Source organism: Helicoverpa zea, chromosome 1 (genome assembly GCF_022581195.2).
Source record: "Helicoverpa zea isolate HzStark_Cry1AcR chromosome 1, ilHelZeax1.1, whole genome shotgun sequence".
NCBI lineage: Eukaryota > Metazoa > Arthropoda > Insecta > Lepidoptera > Noctuidae > Helicoverpa > Helicoverpa zea.
The window spans coordinates 10,557,134-10,571,937 of record NC_061452.1 but is presented as its reverse complement, the minus strand read 5'-3'; the positions used below and the strand labels follow the sequence as shown (position 1 = coordinate 10,571,937).

Genomic DNA, 14,804 nt, shown 5'->3' with positions numbered 1-14,804 from the left:
TGATAGAGGAAACTTTTTTGTTTGTATGTACCCCTAAAGGCTCCGGAACTACTGAAACGAAGTGATTTTTCACATAATACGAAGTATACAATTGACAACACACAGATAATTTTAATATAGAGCAGCGTCCACACTACAGGTAAAGTTCCTTGACACAATGAGGAAGGAGTAATAGAGAGGCCAAGAAGTAAGCTGAGGTGCGTCTCCACAGTCCTCATATTCGCCTAATCTTTGCTAATTCTGCAAGTAATGTAGAAGCTGCTTGAAATGGAGGATCCTTGATATAAGGCGCTTCCTAGACCATCCATATTACGATTAAAATATTGCGCAATTAAAACGTTTCGTTTCAAGCACTAGTCGCCGTCATACGCTCGTACAAGTCACTGTCAATGTCACTGTCATTAGTACATATATTAGCGTCAGGCCTCGATTAAAAAAATAAAAAGAACCTCTCTTGTCTTGAAACAGTTTTATTTTGAAAATAATTTATATGATAATGTATGCTGTGTGATAGTCAGTTTAAGCCCAAAAATCCAGGAGAAATAAAGTAAGAACTTGTTATTTTGTGACGCTTATCATTAGGTGTTTAAAGAGTTACTCAAACACAGGCAAATAGTTTTAACATATATTTTTAACATAAATAAAGCAGTTATAATAATTGTTATCTTTTATGTCTTATGTTCCTAGCTGTGTCATGCCAGTCAATAGAAATACATACTTTATTTTAAAAAGTTACTAAGACGACCCAAGTTCCTTAATACCGCAACCAGCAACAACAACTTCTATTCAGTATGATAATATACAATACATAACAAAATAATTTTCAATATTATAAATGTGAAAGTTTTTAAAGATTTTACTCTTTGCAATGGCAATTATATAGCATACTTAATAAAAAAAATTGGCTATCCTCAAGGCTCAAACTTAAACTCACTCAAACTCAAAAACGTTTATTCAAATTAAGCTGATAAATCAGCTCTTTTCGTCGTCAAAAACAAAAGACAGCCCCCAAAACGCCCGCCCTTCACCACACAAGAGTGAAAGCTCAAGTGGAAAATTAATATTTTTTAAAACTTGGTTCAGCCTCTTTACAATGGCAGCATTATTTATTTACAAGGCTGTAGCTAGCTCTAGCTTTATTATAAGCATTCCATGCTATACAGGTTGTACATTTTATAAAGTACACATAAACCCTGTTAGATTAAAAAAATTGGAGAGCTATGCAGTAGCTATCATGATATATTTAACAACACTTGTGTTAATGTTACATGTACATAGCACAAAAACTTGAAAGTAATATGTACAAGAGCATATGCACTTTTCTATAGTACAGCTATGCATTGTTGGTAGCCCCGGAAACCCATCATCTATTTTGCAAATTATATAACAATTGTTCACAATGTGTATTGAATAGGCCAGACTTCAAATTTAGTTTGTTAACAGATTTATAGTAAAAGGAATAGCCTTTTACTATAAATCTGTTTTTCCTTTTACTATAAGTCTGTTTTAGATAATGACTTGCTGTCCAGAATCTCCCCAGCAACCCCAAGTAAAACTTTGATAATTTTACTAAGTCAAACAAGTGTTTAAAAAAACTGCGCTTTAGTTTAAGTGTATCTATGTCTTTCTATCCTAAGTGCCTGATAAAAATAAATAGTAAAGTAATGGGTATAAACATTTTCAATATTTTACCAATATCCTAGGTGCAGTGGTGGATCTCCCGTAGTGGGCACTGTGGGCAACTACACAACCCTAATTTATTTGTGACTTCACACCTATTCCTTTTTTAGGGTACTTTTAATCGCCTACTTCCTCACATACAATATGTATAAACTCCATTATTTTCTCCTTTAGTATTCCCCCTATGTACCATTACTATATTTTAGTACAGAAATAAAACATTTTGTATTGTATTACTATAAGTATATTTGCTCTTGAAACCTGTTATGTACTCCCTTATATTCTCCCGTTACATAACTCTGCTCTTTTAAACCTGCTATTTACTCCCTCCATTATGTACTTCCTTAATGTACCTACTCCCCTAAATACTCTTCGTATATGCTTCCTTTATTTTATGTACCCGAATTTAATAAAGTTATATACGAATTTTTTGGACCCTGGACCTTAGGTGGCCCTGAAAGTATGGGTCAAATGATGTAGGCCCTCTAGATTTTTGACCTGATGGGATGTTTTACAAGTGCATTATGCTGGAAGAAAAATTTAATTAAAGAAAGCAACCAGACCTATCAGTTATTTATTTTCGGAATGATGTGGATGAGCACGCAGCTTTTTAAATATATCAAGTATGTATTAATACACATTGCTTAGGTATAATGTATGAATTTATAAACAGCTTTAGAATGATCGGGTATTTGGACAACAAGACGTGAATATGCCCCTATACCCAGTCTCTGTGCTATTTCCTTCTCAGGCTCTAGACTTATCACCATGCGTACCAAACTTCATTTAAATGGGTTCTCTATTTTTAGCGGAAGCGCGACGGATTGATCAACAGAATTATTTTCGCATTTATAAAATTAGTAAGGGTTATTATTAAATGCTAACTACCTGTTTTCCGCGATTTTACTACTTTCTGAAACAAGATAAGTATAATACAATTCAGCCCTTTTAATTTAAAAGCTAAACAGTCCACCTAAAAAATTATGCTTACTTTTGCTTTTAGAAGTTCTAACTTCGAAGTCATCCCCATCTCACTTCTGCGTCTGATGCGACATTTCAACAATTTCTTCAGTACTTGTAGTTCATGATATAGGATGATACATGAATGATTTGCGTACTAACGCGTTATTAATGAATGCGTTAGGTTACATCAATGAATGTTGCTATCCTTTAAACGTGGGCGTCTGTTTGCTTATAAAGAAAAAACGATTGTTAACCTTTATTTAACTACGTAATATAGTGTAACGTCGGCTGAAGGTATTTGAACATCCGGGCGGGTCCAGCGGGCTTCCATACCTTGACCCAGGTGGGCGTAACGGCGCAATAGGTCAGGAGGGAGAGGCGCGCGCGGGGGTATGTTTGGGCGGGCGTAGTAGCGTAGTGACGTCAGTGACGCGCGCTATCGACCCCGGGCTCGCGCCGTCACAACACCCCTCCTCCGCGGCTCCTGCAGCAGCCTCCCCGCCACCCCGCGCCATCCGCCTCCTTCTAGCTACCGCGCAACTACGCAGCGCGCCAGCCGGAAGTTTGCCGACGCTAATGGAAAACGTTCATGGCCCGTTTTGATGAGATTCGCGCACCGCAGCCCCATACCCTGATGAATTCAAATAATATTACGCCCCACAAAAGAAATCTCTGGATATCTACTTAATATTGAAGTTCCTACTTACCTCTGGATGTTATGTTTGAGCTTCTGCAAATTGATAGGTTTTGGCAATAGGTAATATTAAAATTAGACCTACGAACGAATATCTACCTAATCTTGCAATTTATTGGTAATCGAGAAAATCAACAATTCCGGGTTAAGACAAAGTCAAGCTCTCCTAGCTTGGCTTTCGTCACGTTCACATTTTCTTTCAGTTTTTATCTAGACACACGGCAGTGTGTCCGCCAAGTTCGAGCAAAAAAGGCGACACACCGGCCGTGGGTTATATTACACGATCCATTTCGGGCCAAATTCGACCCCCCTGTAACTCAAAATCTATTTTATTTACGCATATCAAATTTCTAGTATCTGTTGAGACCCCCTCACTTATCTAAAATACAAAATTTCATTAATATACCTATTGTAGGTCTTGAGATATTGACGTCAGAAAATCGCTATTTTTACTATACACTGATTCACTTATTCACTGACTCACTCATCAAAAACCTAGACCACTTCCAATGGTCGTATTGACTTGAAATTTGGCATGGAGGTAGGTCTTTATGTCAAGGTAAAGGGAAAAATCTGAAAATGGCCAAGTGTGAGTCGGTTTCAAAATAATGAAGGTGTTTTATACCCGGTGTAAATTTATACCCCTAAGGAACTAAAACGAACTAAATTTATCTATATTTATATAATATATCTTCGAATGGTACAAAGGTTTGTATTTAGTCAAAGTAACGTAAAAATCTGAAAACGGCCAAGTGTGAATCACTTTCGAAAATAACAAATGTGTAACTTTGATCCACGAACATAATATATGATAACATGTCATGTCAGTCAGTTGGTAAATCTAGTCATAGTTAATCTATAGTTCGGCCATTCAGAGAATGCGTTCCTGACACGTCGCGATTGAACTGACGACGTAACTTTGCAATGGCGTTGCAGTTACGATAAAAATATTTTTGCTGGTTGTTTACCGTTTTAACAATTGAGGAGCATTAAAACAACATTATTATATCAATAATCAATGAATGTTATAATTTTGTGCCAAACTGAGTGTCAAATAACTTGGTAAACAATATTTTTCTAAATCTATACTGCGCTATTACAAGGTTATGTCAGCGGTTTATATTTTGTAGTGCTGTGCTAAAAATAACAGGCAAGTATCGTAATCTGTTCTTATACAGTTATAATATAAAATAATACGTTTTGATTTTCTTTTTAAGAATTGGAAAATAATGGACTATAAGACTTAATTATAACGTTTATGAAATATAAAAATAAAACTATGACCAAACCGCATTTTTATACTTAGATTAAAAATGGTAACCCCAAATGGCGTTATGGGCCGCCATTTTGTGACGCTAAAACAGTCGTCCGTTGTCGTTTCGTGCGCATAGACCACGTTTTTCAAGTGTTTTCGATCTGTTTTTATTTGATTACCCGGCTTTTGTTAGACCGAGATATCAGGATTGATTCTGTTATTGATAATAATATAATTATACATGTAGGCGAAGATGATGATGAAGACACCACCTCCTCAAGCAAATCGGAGTCTGATTAATATTCTGTTCGCACATTCAATTCAATGTACTTGTAACAAAGAATAAATAAAACAATTTTATTATATGAATATTACCTTTTTTTGGTTTCCACTTAAATAACTAAAATATAAAACAAATGATTCCGCCAATTTAAAACGAAAATAATCTTAAAATAATGCGGCGGTTCATTTTGAAGGAACGGTAACGAACTCAGTGTTATGTTGTGCCCATCACTAGTCGTGACTAACTGATAGGTGTCAGGAACGCATTCTCTGAACGGCCGAAGTATAGTTCATTTCTTTGTAAGAAACATAGTGCATATTAAAAAATCTAAAAAATAGTATAAATGAGACATTTCTTTAACTAACTTCATCATAAGAAAAAAATAAAATAAACAACCTTACAAAAATAAATGAAATCCCACCCAAAACAAAAATGTGAAAGACTGCCAAGTTCGATAATATGGGAATGCTTCGCCTATAAAAGAAGTGAGATCTGAATAAGTACCAAGTTCCATACACATACCTCAGTTAAAAATAGTTACTTTTTAATGATGATTACTTGGCAAGTTTTAATAGAAAATTAAATACTTGATTCATTGCGTTTAGTAGGTTTATAACAAGGTGTATGAAAACTTGCCAAGTAACATCATTAAAAAGTAACTATTTTTAACTGAGGTATGTGTATGGAACTTGGTACTTATTCAGATCTCACTTCTTTTATAGGCGAAGCATTCCCATATTATCGAACTTGGCAGTCTTTCACATTTTTGTTTTGGGTGGGATAAAATATAACGCAGTAGGCTGCGGCGTCACCTCTTCGCAGCATCGCCAGCACGCATTATAAAACTTGCAAAACCAACTCAACAGTAAACACGGGTGATGCCTATGAAGGCACAATATCGTGGATATGCCAGCCAAAATGTTCGTAATAAGTGCGCAGTAGCTGTAATAGGCAGGGTGGCCCTACCCTCGAATTTTTCCCTCGTTTGACATTGACCCAAATTGGAAAAACCCTCGAATAGACTAAATAACTTCGAGAGCGAAAGTCTGTTGTCTCGGCAAGAGAACGCTGGGTTGTTTACATAAGTTATACTGTTCAGTTAATATTACAAACCCTGATTATATTTTTTATTGACCTGCACAAGGACAGGAATTATTATCAATATAAAAAAGCTATCAACATTCTCTATTAAATATCACGAGAAACTAAGGATAGCGTATGTAGGAGTACTAATATATTTTCTTAAACGAACTTTCATTTTAACAGCAATGTCAAACAATACATTAGTTTAATATTTTAATATTCCTTTACAGTTATAAAACAAGATCTCAATATTATAGTGGGCATACTTTTCATACGATCTTCGAAATTCAATGGCTGAAGTCTGTGATCAAGTAACGAATCTGAAGCGATTCAAAAAGATTCCTATTTATGTAGTTGAAGAACACAATGATGCTTTACAATTCATATATTCTGCAATTGGAGGCAAAAAGTTACCATTAGAAGGAACAACTCTGCTACACTTGGATGCGCATCCTGATATGCTCATTGATCGTAAATTGAAAGGAGAGGAAGCTCGTTCTGGGAGACATGTTTTGCCATTATTACAAATAGAAAATTGGATTGTACCGGCAGCGGCGGCTGGACACATCAGCCGAATCGTGTGGCTGCGTCCGCCGTGGGCGAGCCAATTCCGAGACGACACGCGATCCATACACGTCGGCGATCATCCGACGTCAGGCGAGCTGCGCGTCGACTGCAAGGAACCGTATTACCTCTCCGATGCACTTTACTGCTCACAACTAGTCAATAAGAGAAAGTTTATTTTTACATCAGCTGAACTCTCTGATTCGTCACTTGCAGAAGATGAAAACAATATTCAAAAGCTTATAACTAACCTCGATATTACACAACCTTATGTACTTGACATTGATCTAGATTTCTTCAGTACAGGTAATCCTTTTCTTGGACTGTACGGAAATATTAATGTCTACGATCGATTGCAACCTATATTTGAATTTAAACTTCCCGACAACAACGACAGTGAAACAATTGATAAAGTTGTTGAACTGCGAGAACGACAACTTGAGGAACTTGAACGCTTGTTTCAGCACTTGGAGCGATGTAATAACTTAGATGAATATCAAGGAGAACGAACTCAACTCTACCACATGGTAAGTGACCGCCCGCCGCAGTCATGCACAAAGTTAGTATCAAAATTTAACTTTATTTTTATAATTATTTCCTTTACCAGGTTGCAGACCTAGCAGCAGCAATCGTGGAAGAAGCTGAACGGTTAAACGAGAAGCCAGACTGGTGGGCAGTGTTCGCAGGAGGGTGCACCCGCGATCAGGGTGGATTACCTTACCACATAAGCACGGAAGAAGAAATACTAAACTTGGTCAAGAAAGCTCTAGTTCCGCTTTTAAAAAACATACCTCCACCTGTACTGATCACTATTGCTAGATCTACTGACGATGGATACTGTCCTCCTCATCAGGTTAGTAAAGCCTTGATATGTAAACCATGAATACTGGTTTAAAAGCCAATTATACATTTGATATTTCATTCTATTGCAGGTGGACTATATTCAGAATCTAGTGTTGGAAACTTTGAAAGAAATGTATGACACAGATGATCCAGCATTGTATTACCTCAATGTAAATACCACGACATTATAAGCCGTGTTTAAATAACGTTTAAGCTTTTAATCTGAACGGAATAAAATGGAGTACATTTATTTATACATATTTGTATTATTTTCTGGTCACTAATCCCATGGGCTATGGTGTAGTCTGAAATTAGAAAGTACTACTTACGTAATTACTCAGTCTAGGGTACCTATTACATAACACCGACAACCAGCACATGATACATAAATAGGTACCTACCAAGAAATTTACGGGAAACTAAGCCGTCAGGTTGTCACGTTTATCAGAATCAGAAACCTATATTTTTGAGGATTTACCCTGTAAACATGGAATTTACGTTACTCACTGCACTACATTCATTGTTTAGTGTAAATGTGTGGCGGTTACGCGTTCCGTTTGTACCACTTCAAACTAGGTAGCTATAGTAGAGTACTCGTTAATCCTATGTCTGCGAGTCGTAAGACGCAGTCTCATTCAACGCGGGTGCCAAATGCATCGTCGTAACTCATTTGTAATGTGTTTTAACAAACAGTGTTCTCTACAATTACCAGAGTGAAATATTGCCTTTGAACAGTATTACGACAACTTGAACAAGTTATTGTAGTTCCGCAGTCTGCGAACATACAGCTAACTTAAGAATAATAAAAATATAACAACTTTACTATCGAGTGTTATATCGCTGTTTTAGTACGATGCAGGCTTCACTGCGGTGGAAAAACTATTTTTATTTTCTGCGAGACTTTTAGTTAAGTGGCCAAAGTCTTAAAACTGCATTGACTTGGCAAATAAACGAATAGAGATTATAAGAGATGCTTGTACTTACTACTACTTACTCGCACTAAACTCAATAGCCTAAGGCTTAGGTAACCGATCCTTGTGGTGTATTTATTAGAATACACCAGAAAATGTGTACTCGCTCTGATTGATGATGAAGCAATCAGTTTTTGCACTGGTTTGATTTCATGACCTTATGTACCTACAACTACATCCTACCTATATGATGTAATATAATTAACTACTGACTCCAAAATAATTTATGATTCTTGGTGAACTCAGTAGGTACTTAAATCAGATCAATAAAATTATTACATTGGCATTTGTCAGCAATGAGTGGACCTGCTAAAAGCCGAGAAGGCCGGTGACACCTCAAGCAGGTCAATTAGTATTAACAAGAGGATCGACGCCCTATAGCTATGTGTGACACCATCCTTACTAATACATGCCTGCTTATGACACGGCACCCACGTGTGATCATTTTCATAATTAGATGATGATGAAAGATGACAATAGCACCAAGGTACAGTTTGGAAATATCTATAATATGCATATTTGATAGTTGAGTAACTAAACTATCTTCTTCAATAAGAAATCGCTAAGATTCCTGTGCTTCTCTAACGTAATTATAAATCGAATAAGAAAGATGTGCCGAAGGGAGTATACCTCTAAGGTTATTATAAAAACACAGGATTTTGATGACAAGCAACAACCCACTATAAAGTAACTCTATTTTACTGTGTACTGTTATGAAGGTGTCTGTAGGCTCAATTCAAGGTAGTTGTTGCTATCTGGTCAAAATATCTTGGCTTAGATAACAACCCTCAATGAAACTTTGCTAAGCAGACTGTCGGTCAGCGTTATCCGTCGATAACTTAACTCATTCTGTTCAGAATGATCTTTTGTTTTTTTGCATTATTCGGAAGTTATTAATCACGAACTTTCGATTACTGAATAGAGAAACTGCTCATCCGCATTTCTGCTGGCATTAAACAGAAAATAATTTGGTCCTGAAAGAATCGCCTTCATACTGAAATATGGAGATAACTTTTAAATGACTATAATAAAACGTAGAATTTTTAAAGATAATATCAGTTGATTGGACAAACAATTTAGTCCTTCGATTGGGGGCGATTGGGGTCAACTGCGCATCGAACACTCTATATAGTCACATTACATTACTAACAACGCATTACATCATGCGTCGGTCATGCCTGGAAAACTTATGTGCCAATTATGTCCAATAAAAACGCACTACTCAGAAAATATTTTATAGGCTCCACGTGCCATCAACATTATTTTCATCACACCTTGTTATTGCGGAATGAACTGATACGATTGCAATTTTAGCTTTAAATTTTCAAAACACAGGCAAGGCACATAGGTAAGCTAAAATATTTGCACGACTATTGAGTTCTAAGATGTATAGATAGAAACCTTGGAAATAATAATTCTCAGTAGGTTACAGGAGCTCAATTAACATAGGCCTTGTTGAAACAAACGCAGGCATATTGTCATTTATTTATGCAAGGAAATTATACATCGAATGGACCAGAGCTGTTTTTGCACACGTAGGGAATATAATCGTGCGGTACGCTACCTGAATCAACAAACTCTGAATACATTCAGTATTTTTATATCACTTTGTGTTCTCCGCTAGGCGAGTTTACGGCGCGTTATGATTTATGAACATAGAGTAGGTCTCTTTGATTGTAGGACTACTTGAGAACTTCGATGTTTCACTAGTTCCACTTTTATTTTATGACCTAGATCGTGCTTTATTACTCTAGTTACGAAAGTTATCGTGCGCACGAAGATAAATTTTCGATTATAATTTGAGACAGTCATGAATGTATAAAACATGAAAGATAAATTTAAATTCCGTCTGAAAATCCAAAATAGATGTTTTTACTCATGTCTGCCTATAAAACACGATAAAAGACCGTTCTATCCAAACCGATATAGGGTAAAAGTCTTCGCTGAGCGTCTGTTCATCCGTCCGAGGCTACCTATCCAGTGGTGGATCTACTCTTGTTTGATAACACCACACTAATTTCTTCTTTTTATGTAATCCCCTATGCAGTTTCTAATCTACCTACCTACCCTCTGCCTATATGTATGACCCTCTTGCACCTGTTGTAAATACCTGAATTGTATTAATTGAATGTGTATGAATTTTCAGCCATATCGGATGAATCGGATGTCCCCACAACCTTTTTTGACGGCTGGATCTGCTTCTGGCTGTATCTCATGAACCAGTTAGAGTTAGTAGCCACTATACTTAACAACAAATAAGTACTGAAAACTAGAATAATGTAAATTTTTAAGAAGGCTCTTATACATCATTTTTTTGGCCGTGTAGATAATGGTACGGAACCCTTCGTGCGCGAGTCCGAGTTGCACTTGCTTCGTTTTATTCTTTTATGGTACAGAACCTTAAAAATAAAACTACCTAATCCTAACTACCACGCTTATTGAACCCATCTAACAGTTTGGTTAACCAAACCAAATTATTTTTTATTAGTCCTTAGTGTCAATAACATCGCGTTTAGTGGGTATTTGAAGTCATCGAACCTACCACCACCACTTGATAAGTTGTTTATAACACGTACATCGAATCGTAGGGTCTTCAAGTCCTCAACTCGTACAAGTACGGCCGTGGACGATAAGAAAAAACTTGCTTTCATTGATAAATATACTGCTTGCGTAAACGATGTTTTTTCAATGGCGGAGTTGATAAGCTGTCATCATCGCCGTGCTGTGGCGCCACTAGCAGATAAAATAATGTATGTCGCTTTTATGAGAATAAAGTAATACTTTGGACACCTAAAAACTTATTTTGCACGCTATATTCTTACCGATGATGACTAAACTCTCGTGTTTACTTGAAATATACGTAGGTATGCACCTACTATCTACTTTGATTATACATACAATTTGGTATCCGAAGTAAACAAGTATTTCACAGAATTGAGCAATAAAAGAAATCAGAACAACCGTAGCATATACTTACTCCTACAATAATAAGTACAATTATTAACATACATAGGTACATCTTTTTGTTCTGAAGGGACACGAAACTTTTTTTTTTAATCATACCGCAGGCTAATAAAATCATCCTGCCAAAGCTGTGGGAACAAAGGCGGGTTTTCACTTAAAGTTTAGCATATTATCTGATGATGACCCATCTCCATAAAAAGGCTCATAAAAGCACACATAGAAGCACTTATTGGTTGTCACTAAATTATATTTTCCACTGGGAACGTATTTCTTATAATATATGATGCAGCTCTAAGACCCTACAGGATAATAGAGAATGGATTTTCTTTATAGTGACTTTAGCTGAGGAAACATTCATGTGAATCGGTGGGGGCGATGGATTAAGGAATTAATTAAGGAAAGGTCGAATCTGAAAGTGCTTCTTCTACGTCTAGTCAGTGACTCATTTTCAGAATTTTATTCGAGTGGTTCTTCTGCATAATATTTTTGTCCTATGTGTAAAAAATACTCGCGCGTTGCTGAAATGCAATTTAGAAATTAAGTTATTATTGTCAGTTTCAAACACGTCGGTGCCGCGATTTTAAGTTTCAGTCTTTGAAAGCCAGCCGCCTGTGAGAATATAACTGGCACCAAGGAGAAAAATTATGTAAGTTATCCATATTTATAATTCAGAAAAGTTAGAAAACCACTTACACACGATCACACCCAGGGAATGTAGGTAAAGCTTGTTAGTAAAAAAAAAGCACTAGACGTTAGCATCCGAAATCCACCTCGATCGTGCCCTTGCTTCTTATCGTTATTTAAATATATATTTATTTATGTACTAATATACCTCAGAACTCGGTTAATGATGGTACGTTGAAAATTGTCAATAAACATAAGTACTTAGTGAATGATGCTGCATGACCATCATGGCCGCCACAAGTGTTATAATAAAAGATAATAAGCCAAACAGATTTCCACTGAACTTTGACCGTTCAGCAATTTGCTGATAATATTTTTTGTCAACAAAAATCTTGATATATATGTATACCTATTAAACTTTGTGGAATTCATTGACATCTTGTTGTTAAGAAGGCATTAACAGAACGGTACCCTGCATTGTACTTACTGATATTATTTCTATCATGGTTTTTAGGGTTCCTTACCCAAATAATGAGACCCCTTGGACAGTAGTTGCGCTTGGCGACTTTAACCAACGAGGCATTCAAGTTAGATACGAAATGGATACAAGGAACTAAATAACTACAATGTTTAACTCTGCCTATTATTGATACTTAGCTAATAACGTTACTAATTAGAACATACTTAAATATTTATCGGAATCAGGAGTGGGTGCTATCTATTGTTGAGAAATTAATTCATACTATTGACGCCACTACTGTTGCTAGTACCCATACTAATGTGTTTACTTACTTACACATGTGATTAACGAAAGCAATGAAGTAGGGACCCAGGTACTTTATACCTTGGATTTGCTATCGGTAATACAGCATTCAGATTCAGTGTTACTTATGCCCACTTAATTGCCTTAGAACAATACTAGCTTCTTCTTCAATTTGGATTCGTTAGTTATAGGCAGCTAACTGAGGATAGTACCTAGATGGAAAATACATGGAAGTGTTCTAAAAACTCACTGTATATAATTAATATTATGCATGAAATTGAATTGCTTAAGAGGACGAATTGGAATTTTTGGCGCCAAGGATCTCAATTTTTCTCAGTAAATACAAATCGGATCAAAATACAACTTGGTTACGTGAAAGTTCATGATATAAACCTTATTTTGTTAGACGTAGAAACATGATTAGGTAATTTTTATAACAGAGAAAAATATATCAAACATACCTCTTTTTAAAAAGAGATTCACATATTATAGGCAAACGGGTCCGATTTAAGCCTCTTAACTTTTTAGTAGTTGAGTATATACATACTCTTTAAAATTGTAGAAGGAATTTTTATCAAATTATCATTTCTAAATAATAAAATTACAAAACCATTTTGTCGCTTACGACTTTTAGTTATAAGCTAGCGCGCGTATTGTTATCCTCGCCCCGCTCAGACGCTCCGACCCCTTTTGGCGCCTTAGATGCGCGTGCCGGTTATGGAATTATTGTTGACCAATTCGTCGCCTTAATAATGACATATTTTTGGAGGGATAATAATAATGGTTCCGAAAAACAAATTAATCTCCAGCGATCTGTGGCTGACTATTATTCTTATTAACCAGCGTTATAATGAATTACTGTCAAAAAATCCAAAACATAAACGACACGACAGACGACAGCTTCAAACAACTTTTTCTCCTAACAAAAATTCAATCTTCGAGTAATAAAACTAAAGTTCCGACTAGAATACTGAACTTCCGACAAAATTACTAAGTTACCGACAACAGAGGTTTTGACAAAATAATCATATTTTTACAACTTGCATGAACTGTTATATTTTCTATTGTTGGTTATTAAATTTATTTTTTAACTCTCAATAATAATAAGCCCCGCAGGGCATCCGAGGCGGATGACGGGGAGTAGCGACCCCGCGGGGCTATATATCCGAGTGCTCCAAGGAGAGTATACTGTCCCCCATCTCCGGCCTGCCGGAGTGAAGCATGCAAGGGGGTAAGGTCTCCCGCCTCTTGGCTTGCCTTCATCGGCCGGTCAGAGTGGAGTCGCTAGAGTAGGGTTAGCAGCCCGCTCGGAGGGTAGGTGCCTCGTGGTAAGTGGCGAGTGGGCCGGTGATGCTGGACCCACAGGGAGCGCGTGATCTGCGTTTAAAGTCCGCCGAGGTATCCTCACCCTTCAGCCGCTCATGTACCTGTTGCCCTCTTGTTGCTATTCAGTGACTGATTCCCGGGGGCCCAGTAAGTGAGTTGGCGAGTCTCCACCTGCCATTTTTACGTGTGCAAACATATTATCAAACATTGTTATCGGCAGGTGCCATAGTTCCCATAGTTATCCCCATTCCTAGTCCATTAGCATCTCAAAAAAAACCGTCCGAATTGAGAACCTCCTCCTTTTTGGGAAGTCGGTTAAAAATATTCTAGGAAACCAAAATCTACTTGGTTTTAGATTAAAGCGTAAATACTACTTCTAACTTTTTACTGAACCTCAAATAAGTATCGATATCGAAGCATACCCGAGGTAAGTAAAATTCATGATATATGAAGCAAGTAAAAGTTTTTTTTTTTTTGTATGTCTCTACCAGACCTCGGGACTATAGAGTCAACACGCTGAAGCCCTTTTGAGACAACTTTAATGAAATGGTGACACAAAACCGACGATTATCCCTGTATACACTATAGAAATGTACCCAAGGACAATCCCCGGTTCTGTGCTAAACTATTGCTAACTATGGATGAAAACTACTTGGGCTATTGTGATGGGATGCTAGTGGACTAGGAATGGGGAAACTACGGGAACTATGGCACCTACCGATAACAATGTTTGATAATAATGTTTGCACACGTAAAAATGGCAGGTGGAGACTCGCCAACTCACTTACTGG

General features: G+C 36.8%; 1 protein-coding gene across 1 annotated transcript; it reads left to right on the top strand.

Annotated features, from left to right (window-relative positions):
* The first annotated feature begins 393 nt into the window (after window positions 1–393).
* Window positions 394–7,621, top strand: LOC124632971 (UPF0489 protein C5orf22). Its single transcript, XM_047168023.1, has 4 exons — window positions 394–547; window positions 6,189–7,049; window positions 7,130–7,375; window positions 7,455–7,621. The coding sequence occupies exons 2-4, from the start codon at window positions 6,249–6,251 to the stop codon at window positions 7,554–7,556; spliced, it is 1,149 nt and encodes a 382-aa protein (XP_047023979.1). The 5' UTR covers window positions 394–547; window positions 6,189–6,248; the 3' UTR covers window positions 7,557–7,621.
* The last annotated feature ends 7,183 nt before the right edge of the window (window positions 7,622–14,804 follow it).